The following is a 23,534-nucleotide window of genomic DNA, read 5'->3' as shown; positions in this document are numbered from 1 at the left end:
CATCTTTTTTGGTCAAAAATTCAACTGCTTGATTGAAACTTAAACTACTGTGCTAAGAAAATAATTATTTTTTGGTTGAAAAATGACAGTTTTAGTTGAGAATTCACATTTGTGTTTGGAAATGTAATTATTTCTTATTAAAATTATGTTTGTTGAAAATCTTAGTTTTCCCTTGTCGTTAAAAAATTTATCTTAGTTAGCAGAAAATTCAATAATTTTGATTATTTAATTACAACTATTATTTCCTGTAATTTGTCTATTTTATTTAGAATTGAATATTTTTACTCAAGATCTATTTAAAGAGATTATTCACCTATCTTCATTAAAAATGTACTTGTTTCCTCTGTTTTTATAAAACTTTGGCCTGTGAAGCCTGTTGTGGATACAGTTAAAAAATTAGTCTTTTTCTTTATTCTAAGTGTCATATAAATGGTGTCTGGACCGAAATTCAAAACATTTTAGGCCCTGCGCTAAAACAACTATTATATGTGACATGCTACAACACGCCGCGTGAAAATCGTCACCTAAAGCGCATCTAATAAATTAAATTCGAACTCCAAATATACGAGTACTTCAGACATCAAAAACTCCAAAAATACGATCGTGAAAAGGGCTACCACTCCTGCGAAGTTTAGATTTCGGGGATAACGTGTGAGAACGCAGACTAGCCTACTATGCGCACGCGCACGTCGAATTCAAGGCCGCGCGCACCCGCGGGCGCTTGATGCTCTAATAGATCGGATTGGAGGGGAAAAATCTGCTCCCTCTTTAAATTCGGGACGCTCGTATCTAGAGAGCACTTTTATCTTTGAATCTCGCATATTTGTCGCTCGTGTCTTTGGAGTTCGAGTTTATGTTACATTTCAGTGAGTGAACTATAAGGAAAAGGTTTTAACGAGAAAGAGAGCTATATATCTATCGATAGAAAGAGAAAGATAAAGATATCGACTTCTTGAAGGAAAAATGTCTAAAAAATGTTTCAATACCGCTGCGTATCGAGGCGTCAATATGAAAGAATTTAAATTCTAATAGTCTGCATAATGATCCTCATCGAAAAACGCAATGATTTTTTATTAAAATAGAAATTATGTAAAATTGTTTAAATTATTGTTCAGTCAAGAATTGTAGTAAATTTTTACTATTGAGTATTTCATTCAAAGATTATTAATACCAAAAAGAAGATTTTTTATTTAGTTCTGGAAACATTATAAGATCAGGAAGACAATTTATTATTAAATTTAAATAATTTTCACCTTTTTTCTGGTAAATAATTTCAAATAAATATTTTACATACACTCAGAAAAAAGATCCCTTGAAGAAAAGAAAAATTCCTTTGGCCTAAAGGAAAAAAAATGACTCTAATGAAACATTTTCTTTAATCTGAGAGAAATACTTTTCTGAGTGTATTTTTGGCTCTTTGACCTTAATTGAATTGTTTATCACATGCAATATTATTCTCGATTGCTCGCCTCTGATATACTAAATCTCATCTATAAAGGATTCTACGGGAAGAGAGTTAACATTAGTGGTGAAATGCCATTATCACAGCGACCTACAAAGCAAGCTGGGACCGTTTAGGGAGGACATTATTATCAAGAGGGACCAGAGGATAATTGGGAGGGTAGGATTTAAGGATAAGGATGGAGGCACACGATTGCACATATCTTCCTCACAGAAGCACATGTGGCCAGTGCCGGTACTTTCCATCATGCACACGTGGTCCACCATGAATAAGTTTATTTGCAATTGTGATGTGCACGTTCGGCGAACACTCTCGTAAGCTAGAATAAAAAAAAGAAATTATTAAATAAACGGATCCATTTCAAACCAGACATGTTTTACTCCAGGCCACTCCTGCGAGGAGAAATTCACTAAAAGTCCAGATGTTGCTCTGTTGGGAACTCTCGTGAAGTAGAAAGGGAAGTGGAGAGTGGAGGTGGAAAACTGATCTGGAGCTTCTACTCACTCGAGAGGCCTGTTCTACGCTTTAAGTAGCTATACTCTCAGCGACTAAATATCCTGCTGTTTGCGATTTTGTAAATGGAATTTTATGTTAATTAATTTGATATCATTATCAATTCATTTTAATTGAAAAATTAAGAATGATTTAAAAATATTCAATTCTAGTATAGAAATACTTTCAATTGCATTCCTTACATCTTTTCTTCAATTAAAAAATATTGATATTATTGAAAAATTAACTTAGATCAACTTTTTTAAAGATTTCCTATTTTTTTCTGTTTTGAGGAAACTTCTCCTTTTTCCTCTTTTTTTTGTTAAAATTTTAACTAGATAAAGACAATCCAATGAGAAACTCTAACTATTCTTGGTAAAAAGTATTTCCTTTTTGGTTGAGGAATTCAAAAATTATATTTTTGTTACAGAAATTATCTTGTTTGGTTAACAATTCTTCTATTTGGTTTACATTTTAATTATTTTGTCCGAAATATATCTATTTTATTAAAAATTGATATTATTTGGCCAAGTATTCAATAACTCAGTTGAGCATTGAACTATTTTGTCGAAAATTAATTTTTTTATTGAAGATATTATACCAATTTTGAATAAAAATGTAATTTATTATGTATTTTGTATTATTTATTATTTATTATTTATTATTTATTATTTATTATTTATCATTTATCATTTATCATTTATCATTTATCATTTATCATTTATCATTTATTACTTATTATTTATTTTAATGTTGAACTTTTTTCTAAAATATTTACTTTTTTCCTGTAGATTCTTTATTTTTTGGGCTGAACATTTAAGTATTTTGCTAATAATTAGTTTTTTGGTTGGGAAATAATTTTTTTTAGTATAAATGTGACAATTTATTTCTGGTTCAAAATTTTTTTTCACCTAAACATTTATGTAATTTGTTAGTAATTTACATTGATTTTTATATTGAATTGAACATTGAAAAAACATTTTTTCATTGAAGATTCATCTGTTCAGCTAAAAACACAGACAGACAAAAAAAGTGGTTTGTCCGACAGACTACATTAGGATATCTACTTGTTTTTGAGGTCGCTGAATTCGAATTCTGTATCCAAATAACCAATTTGGTTCTTTTTTCTGAAGAACGAAAAAAAAAGACGTAAAATCAACAAAAACAGCGATTGTCTCAGGTATATTTTTGCAGAAAAAAAAATATTTTTTTCTCGCCCGGTGGACTCAACCAACATATTTATGTGTCTTTTGTGTTGCTGAATTCGAATCTGAGGCCCAAACAACCAGTTTGGCTCATACTTTTTCGAAAATCGCAAAAATAGACGTAAAATTGGCGAATACTGCGAATACATTTGATTCACATTTGATCGAAAAATTCAACAAAAGAGGTAAATTCGACGAAAATAACGGTTTTTTGTGCATCTTTTAGCAGAAAAATATATCTTTATCTCCAGTAGACTTATCCAGCATATCCTTATGTTTTTGGGGTCATTAATTCTGAATCCGGGGTTCAAAGAACCCAGTTGGTTCATATTTGATCGAAAAACGCAAAAATAGATGCAAAGTCGACGGAAAAAGCCGTTTTTCGTGTATATTTTTGCAAAAAAAATATATATATTTCCATGACCAGTGGACTCGACCAGCATTTGTATATGTTTTTTGGGTAGCTGAATCCGAATCCGGGGTCAAAATAACCCAGTTGGCTCATATTTGATCGAAAAATGCAAAAATAGAGTTAAAATCAACGAAAAATAGCGGTTTTTCGAACATAATATAACAAAAAGAAATATATCTTCATACCCGGTGGACATATCCAGCATATTCTCATGTTTTTGGGGTCACTAGTTCTGAATCCAAGGTTCAAATAACCCGGTTGGCTCATATTTTATCGAAAAACGCAAAAATAGATGCAAAGTCGACGGAAACAGCGATTTTTCGTGTATATTTTTGCAAAAAAAATAATAATTTCGTGACCGGTTGACTTAACCAGCATATCTGTATGTTTTTTGGGTAGCTGAATCCGAATCCGGGGTCCAAATGACCGAGTTGGCTCATATTTTTTCGATAGACCAAAAAATAGAGGTAAACTCGAACAAAGAAAATGACTGTGAACAAAACAAATGACATATACCGCTCGAACTTCACGTCAAAACAAATGACTGTGAAACAAACAAATGAAAGATCGCGCTCGAACTTCCACTACAGCGTATAATTGTGTGGGTGATCCATATGCATTTTGCTACATATGTGGTAAATTTGAGGTTGTAGAAAATCGAAAAATAATTAGTGATGACATAAAAACAATTTATAAAAGCTATTTTGGTATGGAAGTTCAAAAACAAAGTGAAAATTGGGTTCCTCAGAAAATTTGCAGTGCTTGTTATAAGGCATTCAATCGATTGAAAGACAGAGAAGGAAATAAGAAAACTCTTAAGATTCAAGAACCTACGATATGGAGGAAACTTCTTCGGAAAGAGGAATGCTACTTGTGTGTGACAAACCTGACAAGAATCACTAGAAAAAAGAAAAGAACTATCGAATATCCTGATGTACCTAGCGTCACTAAATATTTTGAAAATAACGATGTTACAAAAAACTCGAAAAATTTGTCAATTGACAGACATACGACTGAAGCAGAGTAAAATAAAAGTACTGATGAAGATTTCGATGTTGATCGTGATGAAAGTGACATTTCAGATTATGGTAATGACGAGGATGATCATGAAAGCAGCGATGTTACTCGTAATACAGAAGTGTGCATGCAAGGCAATGAAAGGAATAAAGTTCTTAAGCTATTTACGTCTTAAGAATTGAATGATTTATCGTGAGATCTAGGTCTCCTTAGAGACACTTCAGAGTATCTTGCTTACGTTTTGAAAAAGAAGAACTTATTAGCTAAAGGAGTTAAATCAAGTTTCTACAGAAATAGGGAAAAGGAGTTTAGACAGTTTTTTACTTCTGAAGAAAATGATCATGGAAAATTAGTCTTTTGTAAATACATTGACGGATTAATGGAAAAAATGAAACCTGGACTGTATAGACCGGGAAATTTGCGGCTATTCATTGACTCTTCTAAGCGCAGTCTAAAAGCAGTGTTTTTGCATAATTCTAATGTTTACGTTCCAATTCCAATCGCACATTCTACGGTACTGAAAGAGCATTACAGTAACTTAAAATTTGTTCTAGAAAAAATCAATTACTCAACTTATAAGTGGAAAATTTGCAGGGATCTGAAAATTCTTGGAATCGTTTTAGGACAGCAATTAGGGTATACAAAAACACCTTGATACTTGTGCTCATGGGACAGTCGAGATCGCGTTCGTCATTACAAAAAAAAAGATGGCCAAAAAGAATATCGTTTGAGCAAGGACAAACAAATATAATTGAAGATCCTCCAGTTGACCCAAAAGAAGTTTTGATTCCACCCCTTCATATAAAGCGGGGTCTTATAAAACATTTTTTTAAAGCGCTTGACAAGGATGACGATTACTATGCGTATTTAGAAGATCAATTTCTACAACTTTCCCAAGCAAAATTAAAAGAGGGGATCTTCGATCGGCTACAGATGAGAAACATTTTGCAGGGTCCAGAATTCATTACATAAATGTCTGGCACTGAAAAAGATGCCTGGCTTAGTTTTAAAAATGTTGTAAAAACTATTTAGGTAATAAGAAAAGACCCTGCAACGTGAGACACAAAGCGGATATACAGTGAACCACAATCCCAGTCGAGCAAGGTAAAAGTTTAAAAGTTTTCGTCGATCTTATGTCTAATTTTGCGTTTTTCGATAAAATATGAGATAACTGGGTTGTTTGAACCCCGGCTTCGGAATAAGTGACCCCAAAGACATAAGGATATGCCGGGTAAGTCCACCGGGGTTAAAGATATATTTTTCTGCAAAAATATGCACGAAAAACCGCTGTTTTTGTCGATTTTACCTCCGGATTCGGATTCAGCGTCTCCAGGAACATAAGGATATGCTGATTTAGACCACCGGCCATGAAAAAAATTTATTCATTGCAAAAGTATACAAGAAAAATCGCTGTATTCGTCGATTTTACGTCTAATTTTGCGATTTTCGAAAAAGTATGAGCCAAATTGGTTATTTGTGCCTCAGATTCGAATTCAGCGACCAAAAAGACATATAAATATGTAGGCTAAGTTCACCGCGGGAGAAAATATATTTTTTTTTTGCAAAAATATACCTGAAAGAATCGCTTTTTTGTCGATTTTACGACTAATTTTTCGTTTTTTAAAAAAATACGAAACAACTTGGTTTTTTGGACACCGGGTACGAATTCAGCGACCCCAAAAACATATAGATATGGTAGTGTAGTATAACATGTTATGTTGAGAATTATTTTTATTTATGTGAAAAGAATAAACTACTTGGCTTAGATTCGAACTACTTTGTCAAAATTAACTTTTTTGTTGAAAATTTATACATTTTTTAATTAAAAATTCAACTCTATTGTAGAAATTAGATTTTTTCGGTTCAAAAATTCAAGAATTTGATACAAAATTTAACAATTTGGTGGAAAATAACCTTTTTTCTTTAGAGTCCATATTTTCGCTTATAATTTAACTACTGGGATAGACAGCTTAACTATTTGATTTTAAAGCAAACCATTTGGATCAAAAAAATTATTTATTTTATTATTTATTTATTAAATTTATTTTATTTTTTTAAACAAAGTATTTTTTATTGTTATAAACCAATGCACAGTTTAAACAGTTTTTGAAAGTTCAAGGTACTCTCTTTTTCTGAGAGTACTTTAAAGTTAACAGCAATGATTTAGTAAACTATATTCTGTTTGATAAAAATTTTTCCATTTGTACAAACAAATTCTATGAATTAATATGCACATTGGGCTATTTTTATTAGCTTTATTTACTTTGTTATGGAAAGGAAAAATTACCGGCGTGTCAGAGATTTATTTACAAATATAAAAACCAGCCTATAATAAAAAACCCACATTCATATTATTCTTCACTTTTTATTTTAATATTTCCTAAATTCTTGGGAGCTCGGTATTTTATGTTTGGGGATTTTTGTTAGACTTTTTTTAAATTGAACAAAATTCCTACTAAGAGTCCATTAGGTAAATGTCAATTTCTTAGAACATTATTTGCTAATGACGACCTGATTTCGAAAAAAGGAATTTGTTCAACAAATTTTTTTATAGATTTGAATATTTATTTATTAAATTCTTGTCTGGAGTCATGTAGATTTAATAGTTTTAAGACGTATTTTTCATACAAAATTCTCTTTTTCTGGTACTTAAAACCGTTAAAAAATGAAAAATAGAATTTTTATCTGTTGGAAATTTAAACACGAAAAATTTTACAGTTAAAAATTGACAAAAATCAAAAATTAAAATTTTAACTGTTGAAAAATTAATTCTTGAAAATTCGACTTTCTTCCATTTTTAATAGATGAGTTTTCAAGTGTTTAATTTTTAGATTTCAATTTCTAGCAGTTGGACAATCCAGATAAATGCGAATTTTTTATTAAAAATAAGTAGCTTTCAGTATAAAATTTATAAAATTTACAAAATTTTTTCTTAATAACAACATATTTCATCACTCAGAAGATTCTGAGATTTACAGTAGAAAATACGCTGACTCGTATTAAAAATTTTTTTATGCGTTGTACTATCCTTTAAAAGTTGGCCATAAATAACAAACTTTTGCATGCAAAAACTTTCTTTAATCGCAAAATAACTTTTGTTCGTTCTGTGAATTTGAAAAGTAAAATAATTTTTTTTTTTACATTTTAGAAAATGGTTTAGGTGTACGGTTATTACTAATAAACGCTAATATAAAATTAGAAATAAAAAAAAAGTTTGCTTAAATTAGAATTTATTTTTAATGTTATAACTGCTTTTTTAGCAAAGATTTTTCCCGAGATTTAGAAATTTTGGGATCACGGGATTCTGGATTTCTCTCACGCTTTTGGAAGATTTTAAATACTAAGAAACAAATTCTTTAAATGAAAGTGAAAAGATAAAATTTTTCTTGGGTTTCATAGCCTATTAACACGTTAATTGAGTCGTTCAAAATTCCCCCTCCCATAGTTTCCAAACCCAACACTCCATGATTTTCACTTGCCACTCATACTGACCCGATCTTCACCTTACCATTCGTTTCCCCTCACTTTCCAAGATTATTCTTCCACTATCCTCCATCTTTATAGTTCCCCAGCCAGCACTCCCTTTCAAATACTTTCCTTCCCCAACCATAAATTTCTCTCCCCTACTCATCCGCATTACCCTACTATTCGTCACTTCTCTTGCCTCGCTACCCTCCCTCACTTTTAAACATTTGACCTACAACCCTTCACTTCTTCTGCCTAACTCCCTTTTACTTTCTCTCAATTTCAAGAATTTTCATTAGCCTTATATCTTTCCCCTTCTATAATTTTCATTTACTTTGTCTGCTTTCCCACCCCTTCTTTACCCTAATTACACTTTGCTTATTTACCCTCACTGACCCTCACCTTAGTTCTCCTCATTTCCCCTTCCTTTCCCTGCCAACCCTATCTCAATTCCCCTTCACGTCCACTTCGTCCTGTCCCTCTCATTCATCCTAATTTCCCCTACCTTCCTTTCCCTTTCTCACCACTCTCCTTATCTTTATTTCACTTAATTTTTGGCTCTTATATTTACCTCATTTTCCTATATTTTCCCGCACATTCCCTGCCTATCTCTTCGCCTCCTCTTTTCATTTTGAAAGTATTTTTTGAATAAATTAAATTATGCTCGGCCACTCACGTGATTTCGCGTTGCGAACCATTTTAACGCAGCATCCATTACAAGTCATCAAGGGCGGTTGATCTCTGGGAAGAGCTGTGTAGTTGAAGGGATCTTTGCATCGAAGATCAGTCCATGAGTCGCATTCATAGCAGTACACTGAACGAGCTGTTATTAACAGAAAGTGTGTTTAATAGAGTTGCCTGAATTTTTTGTCGAATTTTCATGCATATTCCACCTCATCAATCTCACTTTTTTCGAATCGACGAAAAATAAATACTTAATTTAAAAGCTTCTTCTCCCTACACTTCAACCTTCGCTTTCCCTTACTTCTCCAACATCTGCTTTATTCACCTCCTACTCTCCACAATTCCGCAGAGAAACCCCAATTACCTTACCTAGCTCTCACTCTCTCTCTTCTACACAACCGCAATAATCCACTAACCTTCTATAATCTCCCATAGTTATCCCAAATTATCTACCCCTTCTATCTCCTTACTACCGTTCCCATAATTTTCCCCACATTTCCCCCTATCTGCTCCTAGCTTTTCTCTTCTCATTCCTCCATTCATCATTTAAACTACTTCCTTTTTTCTCGCTTTCCTCATTCACCCAAATTTTCTACACGTCATTGCTCCTCACTCCCACTCCAGTCACATACCCAACCTATCTAACCTTTTCTTCTCCTCAATTTCTTCTGCTTCGCAACCATTCACTTATCATCACTTTCTCTACTTCCGTACCCTTATTTCCACCTAGTTTTCCTACCAAAAGATAAAATTTGTTTCCCTTTCCTTACCAAACTTCTTTCTTATGACCTTCGGCTCCTTCTCTTTTTCTAGCCCTCATTTCGCAACACCTACTTACCCGCACTACCTTACTCTCCCTCTTCTGACTTCCTCCTTGCTTCATTTCGCATGATTCCCTACACTTACCCTAAATCTTTCTCACTTCCCCTCCTCCTACTTTTCGTATTTTCCTTTCCCTTATTTCACCTGCTTGCCTTTCGCCCAATTTTTCACAATTTTCATTTTTCTTTTCCCTTCATTTTTCGTCAAATCAACTTCACTCAATCGCCCTATTTTGTTTTCACCCGCGCTTGTACCTAATTCACATACTACTACAACCCTATATTCCCTACAATTCCGCTACTTCTCTCCCCTCATTGTCCCTTACTTCCTCCCCTTCGAAAAAAACATGACTAACGATGAGGATTTCTACCTGAGGCTCTTGCCTCAGGTAGAACATTTGTTTTAAAGCAGAAAAATAGGTTTTACAAATTTTGTGCGCTAATTCTTATTTGCATGCGGTCTATTTTGTTGAATATTCTTCTTTTTTGTTGAGAATTCAATTCTTTTGTTAAAAATTCGTTCGCTTCGTTAACTTGAACGTACGATGATTTTTTTAACTGGCTTTTCAACTGAAAATTTAATTATTTAATTTGGTCAACCAAGTTTCTTTTTTAGTTGTAAATTCAACTATTTCCATCTTTTGTTCAAGATAAGAAAAGTCATTTCTCAAACAATATATTACTTTTAATAAGATTTCCTTTCAATAGTGACAAAATGTTGTAGTTTCTTCTCAAAATTGAAAAAATTCGGCCCAATTTTTACTTACGGTGATGATTTATCTTTTTTGGTTGATTAAGGGCATGTGATAATTACAGTTTCCCCAGCTTTTTTTCTACAAAAATGAAAATTTTTAAAAACTGAATTCGGAGATGCTATAAAATATCATAACAGACGTCCCCAGACTCTTTTTTGAGGGATAATAACAAAAAAAATTTATTGTGCTAAATAAAAATGTTATGCATATATATTATTTTGAGGTTACGTCGTTTTTCATCTCTGCCTTTCCGATAATCTGGAAATTATTTATGAAATAAACTTTATTGATTGCCTGCAAAAAGTTTTAGTTCCGGGAGGTTAGTTACTATGTTTATTTGCAAGTCCAAAGTTTTCGGCAAAAAATATTGTGTAGTTTGGAAGTAACGCACAGGAGAATTGTAACATACATAACCTCCAAATGTACACACGTTGTTAGTAATATCAAAAAAATTTTTGAAAAAAAAACACAAATAAAGTGTGCGGGGACGTCCGCTAGCATGGTCGCTATCATTTCCCAAATTTTTAAGACAAAATATTGATTATTAAAGAAAAAAAGCCGTCGGAACCCAAAAACTGGTAAAATCGACAATTTTTTAAGTATCACATGCCCTTAATAATTTACTTGATTGAGAGTTTCATTACTTTCTTAAACATTCGTTTTTGGTGTCAAATTAACATTCTTAATTGAAAATCAAATGTTTTTAGTAAAAAGTTTTTTTTTAATATCGACTGTTACACTTTTCTTTGAGAATTCAATTTTTTGCTAAAAATGCTATTACTTGGTTTAACGTTAAAGTGCTTTTTTATTATTATTTTCCTGACACGAGATAAATCTCTTTGGTGAAAAAATTAATCAATCTTTTTTTGTTTAAAAATTTAGTGTTTTTAGTGGAAAATTCTACTATTTGATGGAAAATATACGTCTTTTTTCTGAAGTTCATATTTTTGAGTAAAAAATTAATCTTCTTAGTTTTAAATCAATGTTTTTGAATAGAAATGCAACTGTTTTGTTAAAAGTTCAATTTTTTTAAATTTATTAATTCTTATTAATACAAACATTTTGGTGATAAGGAAAATTGTTTTAGAACTTTTTTTACTGAAAATATAACTGCTTCATTTTTCACGCATGTATTTTGTTCATTTTTTTTCTTTTAGTCAAAAATTCATATTTTTTTTGTGAAAATCTCGCTTCTTTTAAATTCAACTTTTTCGGATATCTGTTTTCAAATCGTATACTTTTAAAATATTTTTTACTTCAAATTTAACTATTTAATCTTCAGTTAAAAACTAACGTTTTTAATAGAGAAAATTAATTCTCTTTGTTAAAAATTAACTTTTTCTCCTAAAAGGTCATACTTACGTTTAGAAATGTAACTGTTTTATAGATAATTCGCCTTGTTTATTTAAGTTCCAATGATTTTTATTCTTAATTAATATCTCTATTTATACGAAAATTAATATTTTCAAATGAAAATTTAACTATTAAAATTTTTAAATAATTATTTATCACTTAATTTAAAAATTCAACTATTTGGTTGAAATTTCTTTCCTTTTTTGATCGAGAAATCTTTGTTGCTTGAAAACTTGTCTTTCCTAGGTGAATGCAATCGTTTTTTCACTTAAAATTAAACTACCTTCTAGTGAAAATATCAAATACTAAAGTTATCGTTGAGGATTTATCTTCTTTGGTTAGTTTCGCTGGTTTTTAATTCATTACTTATTTTATTTTCACACGGCAGAAGTAAAACTTTGATATTTTTTAAAAGAAAGAGGTAGCAAGAGAGAAAGAGAGAGAGCATAGGTATGTTTAGTGTGGCTGTAGTGGGGATAACGAAGAGAAGTCTTTAGAGCAATTGCAGATCGCAGCACAAGAGAGAGACTCGAACAAAAAATCTGCTCGATCGTACGTGCGCTTGTGTGATATCGTGCGTTTGTGTGGCCGTGCGGTTGTGCGGTCATGTGTTCGTGCGATCGTGTGTTCGTGCGGTCATGTGTTCGTGCGTTCGAGCATTTTTTTCAATTAAATAACGTCCCGAAAGAAGTTTCACTTCAAAAAAATATATTTAAACTTATGCATTATTTTATTTGTTGAGAATGAACTGATAGTAATATAATTTAATTCTATAATTCGACGCCTTCATTTCATAACGAATAATGCAACAACAAAAATTTATTTTTAACATTTTATTGCTAGTTTATGCACATTATTAAATTATCTGGTTAATCACTCACTCTGACATTCTCCATGACAGACGTTGGCAACCGCGAGTATAATTGCCACTGAAAACACATCGATTAATGATTGAAACGACTCTTGACTACATATTAAATAAGCACTTAACAGACACTAACTAATCTCTGGATTTCAATCAGTTAATAATATGTTTTTATCAATTTCGATTAGTGAGCGAATTCTAGCTACCAATCAGTTATTTGTTACTGATGAATCAAAACTACTGATTCAGCAGTAAAAATAAATGATGCAAAAGTAGAATTTAATCAGTAATTGGCATTGGTAAGAACTTAATCCAATTTAGAAAGTATGGTTTTCTGCTATATATACCCAAAGGGCCGTGAATAAATTACGCAATATTTTGGCCTGGCGGTGGGGGGGGGGGACATTAATTTTGCCATGATGCCTCAATTTTTGGAGTGCATGGTCAAAATAATTTCTTACGCTAGATATTTTCACATCTGTAAATCACTCAAAAATAAGAGATAAACAATTTGGCAGAAACAAATTGTTAAAAATTTATCTTTTTAGTAGAATTTTCATCTTTTTCGATTAAACGAAATTTTTGCGACTGGAAACTTAACTGTTTCATTTTTGTTAGAAAAGTAGGTTTTTAATTAAAACTTCAATTATTTGGTTTTACATTTATGTATTTTGTTCATAATTCTTTTGTTTTTGTAGGAAATCGCATTGTTTTGCAGAAAATAAATTTTTTTGTAAATGAAACTGCTTGATTTAAAATAGTTCTGTTCAATTTAGAGATTAAAATGTGTAAACAGAAAATCTATGTTTTTTTATTAAATTAAACTGTTTATAATTTAAAATGAAAATATTTTTAGTTAAATATTAACTATTCCATTTTTAGATAAAACTTGATCGATTGAGTTCAAAATTAAACTACTTCCTGGAAATTCCTTTTTTTTCAGAAAATGTATCTGTTTTAATTAAAACTTTAATTATTTTATTTGAAAATCATGTATTTTGTTAAAAGCTCATTTTTTCATCAAAAAATACTCTTCCCAGTTGAAAATTTAAATGGTCGATAATTTACGTATTTTTTCCACAATTCTTTCTTTTTTCTAGAAAAGCGCATTGTTTTGCACAAAATCAATTTTTTTTTAAATGCAACTGCTTAGTTAAGAATAATTATGTTTCATTTGGAGATTAAAATTTGTATACTAAAATTTTTTGGATTAAATTCAATCGTTTATAATTTAAAATTGAAATATTTTTCAGTTAAATGTTAAATATCAATTTCTTTGATGAAATTTGATCTTTTGAGTTAAAAATTGGACCACTATCTTGAAATTCCATTTTTTTTATAAATTGTATCTCTTTCAATTAAAACTTTAATTATTTGGTTTGAAAATCATGTATTTTGTTAAAAACAAGTTTTTTCTCAAAAACTAATCTTCCAGGTTGATAATTTAAATGGTCGATAATTTATGTATTTTGTTCATAATTCTTTATTTTTTCTAGAAAATCGCATTGTTTTGTCAGAAAATCAATTTTTTTTAAATGCAATTGCTTGGTGAAGAATAATTCTGTTTAATTTGGAGATTGAAATTTGTACATTAAAATTTTTTGATTAAGTTCAATTGTTTATAATATAAAATAAAATTAAAATTAATAAAAAATTAATCATATTTGTTGGAAGTTTTACTATACGATTCAATGTTGATGTTTTGTGTTGAGACTTCGCCTTTTTAGTGAAAAATTTATTGACTCGGTGGAAAATCTAACTATTTAACCCCAAATCTTATCAGATAATTTTTGTATAATCCCAAAATAAATTCATGAAATAATTTTTCCTTGAAAAATTACATATTATATTGAGATAGTATTGGAGGGGGGGGGGGGGGGGGGGGGTAATTTGTGCACGGCCCCAGCCTCAAAAATTTTATATACATAGTTCATACACAGTAGAAAAATGATTGAATAATTGTAATTCAACGGTTTACAATATTTAAAATTAAATTTTATATGTGCAAAAAGATTTGAGAAAAATGTCTATAATAATTTTTTGTATTTATTCAATAACATTTTGAAATGCTAAAATTTCAGAAGTTTTGACTTTAAAACATTCAATTTTGTTTTCAATTTTAAATTGATAATTTTACATTGGTTTTGAATAAAAGTAATTATAATTCAAAAGTTTCCAGTCTTTAAAAATTATTTAATTTAGAACATATTTTATTAAAAATAATAAAATTCCAATCTCAAGGAATTGTAAATGATCCAGTTTTAGAAATTATAAACTGAAATTTTATTATTAAAATTGTTTAACTTAAATTGCTTTAAATTGGAGATAATAAAATTTCAAATCCTTTCGAATGAAACCTGTTAATTTTAGAATGTTCAATCTAAATTTTGTACTCTTATAACAATTTTTATTTTTGTAGAAATTTTATTTGAAAATCATACAAGGTCAATTTTTATTCATTAAATTCCAAATTTTGCACTTTTTCAAAATTTTAAGAAATATAAAATAGTTTAAAGGAGGTAAAATTATGAGAAGAGGGAAATTGAGGAGAAACAGGGTAGAAAGAGAGTGAGGGAGATATTGCGGGGAGAAAAAATAGGAGAGAAATTAGGATAAATGAGTGGTCGAAAAGCAGAGGAAGTGAGAAAAAAATATGGGCGACATGTGAGGGAAATTGATGGGCGAAAAAGTAGAAAAAATGAGGAGAGGGGCTGTAAAAGAAGATCAGGATAGAAAAAGTAGAAGAATTGGAGGAAATGAAGGAAGGGGGAGTACAGGAAGTAAGGGGAGAAAAAGTAAAGCAAGTGAAGGGTAAATAAGAAAAAAATATCTCTAGGAAATTAGGAAAAATAAGGAGAAGGGGAGTTGGAGGAAAGAAGGGAATAGAAGTAGATAAATGAGGGTTAAAAAGAGAAGAGAAAGTATTGGAGTAGAGGAAATTATGGAAATGAGGAAGAAGTAAGATGAAATGAGTTGAGAGGAAATAAGAGGCAGAGAAGGAGGGAAAAACAGTGAAAATGAGGTAATAGGGAACTGGGGGAAATGATGGGATAGGAATATAAGAGAGGGGACTTGTAGGGGAAGCGAGGAAGGTAGGAGTTTGAGCTAAGGAGTTTTATCTATGAAAGCGAAGAGAGGAGGAGCTAAGGGAGAATAGGCTGTGGCGAAGTAGGAGAAGTAAAGGAAAATAAGGGGATGGAATCCAAAAAAAGTGAGGGAAAATGAAGTAAGTCAAAGTAGGATAAATTACTAGAAATAAAGCTGACTAGTGGCGGCAAAGTGAGTTCTGGAGTAGTGAAGTAGGGGAAGTAATTATCAATGAGGATGCGTCGGGGATGGAAAGTTTTGCCAGCAGAAGGGACTTAGGGGAAGGGAAATATTAGATAAGGGAACAAAGAGAGTGAAAAGTGATGGGAAAAGAGTTGCAGGGAAATAAGGGGTAGAGAAGTAGAAGTAAAGAGTAATGAGTAAAAAGGAGTTAGAAGAAAAAAAACAGGAATTTTTAGAATTAAGAATAAGTGGTGACTGAAGGAAAATTGGAGAAATAATTAGAGAGGACAGTGTTAACTGGGGAAAAGCGGAAAGAGGAGGCAGTCAAAAAGGAAGAAGTTCGGAAAAGGAATTGCGCGAAGTTTGAAGTAAGGGGTGATAAAATTTAGGAGGGGGAGGTTGAAATTACATAAATAAAGTCTTTGTAGGCTACGAAACACTTTTTGTAAGCTCGCGGTGCCTACTTTAAATACTATATTAAAATTTAAAAAGTTTTTAATTCTAAAATATGAATTATTTATAATATTTAAACGTTTCATTAAAATATGAATTATCAAATTGTTTATACTTTTCAATGTCAAAAATAAAAATCTAGAAAGATAAACGTGCACTTTGTGCAAGTACTTTTATTTCTAGTTAAGTATAATTTTAATTTATATCATAAAAAAATTTATGAAAGAAATTTAAATTATGTCATTTTTTCGCCTAGGTATTATCTCTAGGCCTAAATCTACGAACTCACCAATGTCAGAAGTCATTTATAAGTGACTTATATTCGAATAATAGACTAATTAGAGATGTAATTTACTTCAAATTAATTAATTTATTTGTGATCTGTAAACAAATTAGATGATTCATAAGACATTCTGAGGTAAATGAATAAGAAAGCAAAAAATAAATAAATTAATTAAAAGTTAGGCATCCACATCTGACGAAAAAGAAGATAACTAATAGAATATTAATCTCACAAATGAGTTTCTCATTGTGGTACTCTCGAAAACTTGGACAAATTTATAATTAAAGCAGCTTCTTTTTTATATGGGAGCGTTCACATATTACGTAAAATTAAAAAGGAGTGGTAAGGGTTCGTATTTCGTTACCCTCTGTTATGTGCTTGTGTGGGAGGGGGGGGGGGGGTTAACCCAATTGCGTAACATTTTTAATTTACGAATTTTCTGCACCTTCAAATCTGTGTATTAAAATTTTTAAATAAATAATTTTATATGATCATAAAACTTATTTTGAAATATTTCGAAAAAAATATAAGCTTTTTGATAATTATAAAAGATTTAAGGACAATACATTTTTCTATAATATTTATGAGAATATTTTAAATGGTTTATATTTTATTTTTATAAAATAATTTCAAATTTTGAAGATTTTAAATAATGTGAAAAAGAATATGGAAGACTTTGAGAGAAGTTTTTTTAATTTTCACGATTAAAAAGAATGTTAGGTAATCTAAATACTGCAGGGTTCAAGAGAATGAAAAAAAATTTCTTAAGATTCATGGGAAAATTTTGAATGATTGTTTTATAATTAATTCCAAAAAAACAATTAAACAAGATTTCAAAACATTTTTATTTTCAAAAATTTCATAATTAAGAAAAGAATTTAGTAACCCCAAGAGAACAGTTTTAAAAGGGTTTAAGAATAATTAAAACTTGTAAAGATATTTATCGAATTTTCTAAGGTTTCACAAAAATAAAAAACAGTTTTTGTAGGTTCCAAAGGAAAATTACTTTTAAAAAATCATTTTAAAAAATATCCAAACATTAAAAATTTTTTTTTTAATTTTCAAAGAAAAATTTTAAGGCGATGCTTATAATTTTGCAGAATTTACAAAAAATGCAGGAACATTTTTTATGATTTTTTAAGATTAAAAGGTTTAGAAGGCCGGAAAAGATTAAAACAGGATTTTTTTAAAAATACGTATAGAAATTTTTATTGGTCGTTTATTTGGAAAATTGACCATAAATTAAAAAAGGTTTTTACATAATTTAAACAATTTCATAAAATTTTAAAAAAAGTGTAGAAGATTTTAAAGCCAAATGTTTTAATTCTGTGAAATGAAAATTTTGTTTGAATCAAGCAGATTTAAGAAATATTTAAAAGAATTTTAGGGATTCAAAAATAATTTTAAGCTCTGAAATATTTTGAAAAATTTAATAAAAAAACTTTAGAAGCTTCGAAATAATTTCGAAATCTTTCAAGAGAATTAATACATTTTCTTAAAATTCCTGGGAAAATATAGAAAATTATAAAGCAATTTTTTAAAGGTTGAATGATTTCTTTTTAATTTTTGCGAAAAATTTAAGTCAGCCAAAAGTATTTTTTATGAATTTTAGATATTTTAAATAGATTACAAAAATTTAAAAACTTAGAAACATTTCCGAAAATTAATTAAATATTTCTAGATTTCCTCCAAAGTTTCAAATTCTTAAATATCTTTCAAAAAGGCTTAAACTTTTTCTAGTATTTTGTAAAATCCTATTAAATGAAAAGAAATATTCCAAATTTGTGACATATCTCTGATATTAAAATTTTTTCAGTTTGATTAAGAATCTTATTTAAGCAATTAAATGTTTATTAAAAATTTTTGTATAATAATATTATTAATATAATTTTGTATTCTTTATGATTCTGAAAACAAGACTTAAATTTGTGAATTTCAATATTTGTATTACCAAAAAAGTAATAGTCTGTTACAGGGGGGGGGGGGGCAAAAAAGGTCGAAAATAATGTCACGTAATATGTGAACTCTCCCTATTCAGAAAAATAATGAGTGAAAATAAGAAAAAGAGATTAAAAAGTCGAAGTCTTTCTACTATCACTGGAACAAAGAAGATTACAGGGTTAAATGTTTTGAGCAAATAAAATTTATGACCAAATCGTAGATTTCTTCATGCTTTAATTTTCACTCAATTTATTTTATATTTCAACAATACTATTCGACGTGAATGTAATCAAAGTTAGTAAATAGATATTATTATTATACATGTGTAAGTTAATAGTTAATTATTTATTGTTTTCTTTTCACGTTAATTGTTATTTAATATACATAAAAAATGTTGAATAAAACGATGCTATTTAAAAAATTTATGATAATAATAGAGTATGAAAATAAAAATGATAGTAATATTTTTACCTGATATTATATAATCCCCTGCCATTGTAAATTTGGCTCTTCCGTCACATTACAGCGTGCTTTATTCCTTGTACTGTGCTCAAATTAACACTTCTCGAATGCCTATCCCGAGAATCGACTAATTAATTGTGGGCTGAAAATAGATTATTCATGTATTAAATTTAATTTTACACTTTAGCTTCTTCCTACTTCAGGGCCAGTCCATATTAATGGGTAAGAATAATAACAGGCTGTTGGGGGAGGGGGGTAAATTAAAGTTACAAACTTAGATTACTTGAAACCTTTTCTCATATTCCCTTCTTTTCCCCTTTTTTAAGAAATACACTGGTGTCCCGTTTTACCAAATCCCGATATACCGAATCAGGTGCTGCAAGGGGTCAAGAGGAAGAGGCGTTTTCAAGGTCAGTGGTGGTGCGCAGTTTACGGTTCGGTATTATAAGAAACCAGAAGCAAGAAGGAAAAGAAGAACTGTTGTATAGTCCCGATTTACCGTGAAGGCCATTTAGCGTATCCACGCAACGCTCGGTAAAGCGGGACTTCAGTGTATATGTTTTTTTCTCTTGTTTTATAAGACGTTCTAATTTTCTCTGTTTTAGTTTCAATTTTTTTTGCATTTAATATTCTCCTGTTTGTTTGAAAAATTTAATTATTTTATTTAAAATACACTTATTTTTAATCAATTTTTTTCAACAAATTAAAAAAATTGATTGAAAGTTGATTTGTTTAAATTTTGTATTGAAAATTGATCTTTTCTAGTTCAAAAATTCAACTATTTGCTTAAAAATTTATCTTTTTCCGTTGAAAATTTATGTACTCTGTTTTAAACTGACAATTAAGCTATTTCTTTTTTTTTAAACTTCATCTTTTCTATTTAACATTTCTGTTAAAATATTAAATATATTGTTAAGGATTTAACTATTTTGCTGGCAATTCTTCTTCAATTAATTTTTTTTTAATTACAATATCTTGTTCTAAATTCGACTTCTTAATTTAAAAACTGAATTTTTAATGGAAAATTTAACAGTTCTATTTTTACTTAGAAATTTGTCTTTCTAGTAGAAAATTAACCTTTCTGGATGATAATAAAAAAATTTTGTTAAAAATTCGATTATTGAGTGTAAATATTTATTTTCTTTAAAATTTTGTATTCTTTTTCTTTGAAAATTCAAATTTTTGAACTGAAAATTAAGCCATTTCTTTTTCAATTGGAAATTGATGATTATTGTTTTTAAGAATTTAACTATTTAGTAGAAAATGAATGTATTTTGTCAAAATTCAACTATTCAGTTAAAATTATTGGTATATTGTTGAGGATTCGACTATTTTTCTGAAAATTTATTTTCAATTAAAATTTATTTTTATTATTCAAAATAAAAGATTTTGTAAAAAAAAATACGTGTTTTGTAATTAAAAATTAAATTGTTCACTCAACATTGATCGATTCTATTTTCAGTTGAAAATTCGGCTTTCTCAGTGGTAATTTAGACTTTTTAGTTTAAAATCAATATGTTTCATTGGAAATTCGATTATTGTGTGTTAAATTTTAATATTTTGTGGAAAATTAGTTGTTTTTTTTTTTAATTTTTAAAGTGTCAATTAAGCTATTTCTTTTTTGGTTGGAAATTAATTTCTTTAGTTATACAAAATCAAACTATTTAGTTACAAGTTAATATATTTTTTTCATAAAAATAAAATATTTTAACGTAAATTTAAACAATTCTATTTTTAGTTTAAAAACCCTATTTTTTAGTAGAAAAATCATTTCTTTAACTTAAGACTTGAACTAAAATGATATAGTCTGTTCAAGTTCTGGTTAAAAATTGATATTTTTGAGTTGAAAATTAATTAACCATCTTAAAAATTATTTTTTTGGGTGAAGAGTTAGTTTTATTGGTTTAAAATTAATCTTTTTAGTTAAACATTAAACCATTTGATTGAAAGTTAACTTTTATTGATTGAAATTGCAACTTTTGGTTTATAATCACTTTTTTTATTAAAAATTCCAGGTTTCATCTGAAAATTGAACGATTCCATTTTAAGTTGAAAATCATCTCTTTTGTTGTAAATTTCAATTATCTTAATTCAATTTAATTTTTGAAGTGTCAATTCAGGTGTTTCTTTTGGTTGGAAGTTAATTCCTTTTGTTTTTGAAAATGCAACTATTTAGATATTAATTTTTTTTAAAGTTTGTCTCTTTCGTAAAAAATTGACATTTCTAGTGGAAAAATGTGTTCCTTTGGTGGAAAATGTAACTATTTAGTTCAAAATTAATATTTTTAGTTGTAAATTTAAGAATTACAGGTCTGGTTACAATTTGATATTTTTAGTTGAATTTTCAGTTGAAAATAGAGACTAAATTGTCTTCATTTAAAAGCAATCTTTGTTGTTAAAAATTAAAAATCTTAATTCAAAAATTTTGTTCTTTTTGAAAATGCAATATTTTGTCAGAAATTCTTTTTTTAATTTAGAATTAAATGTTTTAACTTAAAACTGAACGATTCTATTTTTGTTTTAAAAAAAACCATCTTTTTTAGTACTAGATTAATTTCCTTAACTGAAAATTAAACTAATATGGTATTATCCGTTCAAGTTCTGGTTAAAAATTGATCATTTTTAGTTAACAATCAATTAATTTTCTTACAAATTAATATTTTTAGGTGACAGTTAATTTTCTTGGTTGAACATCAATGTTTTTGGCTTAAAATCAAACTATTTGCTTAAAAATGAACTATCATTGGCTGAAAATACAATATTTTATTAAAAATTACATTTTTATAAACTTCTTTTGTTGAAAATTCAGTGATTTTGGTGACAAATTTAATATATTTATTTCAAATATTAAAAAATTTATAAAAGAATTTAATTTTATTCAGAAGAATTTATTTTCTTATTTTTGTGAAAATTCTCGTTATATCTACTGCTTGTGGAGAATTTCGGCTTACGAAGCCTATTATCGATACAATTGAAAACAGATTTTCTTTGGCTTCCTCATGCAAGTATAACTAGAAAATAAAATAGTCTTTTTTCTATTTCTGATAACAAAAAAGCAAGAAAACAGAGCCTAGAATGTTTTAAATTTTAGGCCCAGTTTTTTGTTTTAATTATCAAAAATTTAAATTTTATTTTTATTCTTCAGTTAAGATCTTCTAAGTTTTATTTGAAAACATTATTATTAATTATTTCATTAAATAATTCCCCCGCTTCTACTTGATATTTTTACAGTAAAAGTTGCAGCTTATTTTCAGAATTGAGCGAACCTTTAAAAAAACCAGTCAAAGATTGTAGGTATATTAAATCGGTTGAATAAAGTGTATGTTAAAACCGTTCAGTAAAAAGTTTCTAATCACTTTGACCTCTAATAATATGTTTACATGAAAAGAGCTTTAATTTATTCTATTTGGCAATTGGAAACATCTGGTTCATCCCAGATGTTTGGAAGCATTTTTTCCTTTTTCTTAAAGTTCATGAAACTTCTCACCTGTCAAACACCTTCAATGTGCATGTCACGAGTTTCTGAACATTTTTTATGTGATGAAACTCTAAATAATCCTAGATAATAATAATTGAAAGTGATCTACAGTACACCTATCACTGTTTGCTCTACTTTTGCGAATTTTTTCATACTGCTTGGTGTTATGGGACGAAAATGATATGTGTCAATAAATGGTATTGAAAAACAATCCTGTTTCGACTGTCATTATTCGAGAATGACAACTCACTGCACTTGGAGGCACTTTAAGTTAGGTGACGAAAAATTTTTTTTTCGTTTTTTTTTTTGCACAACGAGCGTATTTTGTTATGCACTTGCTCCAGGTTTGAGCTTACACTGGGATAAGAATCAATAAATTTCTACTGCAGCGCTCTGCAAGCTCTTGTTTTGCGCAAGCGCTATGTGTGCAAACTTGACGAGAAAAAGAGAACATGCAAACTTATAAATTCTCTTAAGTACCTACAATACAATAAAAATTTGGTTTCGGAATGTAAATGTTTTCAATTAAAAGAAATAGTTGAATCTTCAAACCAGCTGATAGTTTTCCTCTAAAGCTATGAATTTCCAATTAAGATGAATCTTAAAACAGAAAAAAATTAATTTATAATAAATTAGTTCAATTCTGATAAAAAATATGATATTTAAAGCAAGAACAATAATTTTCTACAAAAAAAAATTTTTAGTAAATATTCAATTTTCCACCAAAGCGATGATTTTTCAGCAGAAAAGTGAAATTTTTTACTAGAACGACGAATATTCAGTCAGAATAATAAGTCATTAACCAGGCAAAAAAAAATTTTAACAAGGTGGAAACATTTTCACAAAAAAATCAAATTTCGACCCAGAAGAATAATTTTCTACCAAAAAAGATGAAATTTCAGCATAAAAGTCCAATTTTGCACCGAAGCGATAAATTTTAAACTAAAATGAAGAATTTTCAACCACCTAATTGAACTTTTAAACAAGAAGTTAAATTCTTAACCATAAAAATTACTTGTATTTTGAAAAATATGACTTTTCAATAAAAGTGTTAAGTTTTCCTTAAAAACGATGAATTTCCAATTAAAATTAATTTTTTAGAAATTAGTGCAATAA

General features: G+C 29.0%; 1 protein-coding gene across 1 annotated transcript; it reads right to left on the bottom strand.

Annotated features, from left to right (window-relative positions):
• Positions 1 to 1,335: 1,335 nt before the first annotated feature.
• LOC117167357 (protein quiver) lies at positions 1,336 to 22,761 on the bottom strand. Its single transcript, XM_033352226.1, is given in 6 exon segments — positions 1,336 to 1,569; positions 1,571 to 1,781; positions 8,730 to 8,876; positions 12,548 to 12,595; positions 18,950 to 19,082; positions 22,669 to 22,761. Coding segments are annotated over 5 exon segments (498 nt in total). The 5' UTR covers positions 18,975 to 19,082; positions 22,669 to 22,761; the 3' UTR covers positions 1,336 to 1,502.
• Between the last annotated feature and the right edge of the window lie 773 nt (positions 22,762 to 23,534).

Source organism: Belonocnema kinseyi, chromosome 2, assembly GCF_010883055.1.
Source record: "Belonocnema kinseyi isolate 2016_QV_RU_SX_M_011 chromosome 2, B_treatae_v1, whole genome shotgun sequence".
Classification (NCBI taxonomy): domain Eukaryota; kingdom Metazoa; phylum Arthropoda; class Insecta; order Hymenoptera; family Cynipidae; genus Belonocnema; species Belonocnema kinseyi.
This window is presented reverse-complemented; position numbering and strand designations above follow the sequence as displayed.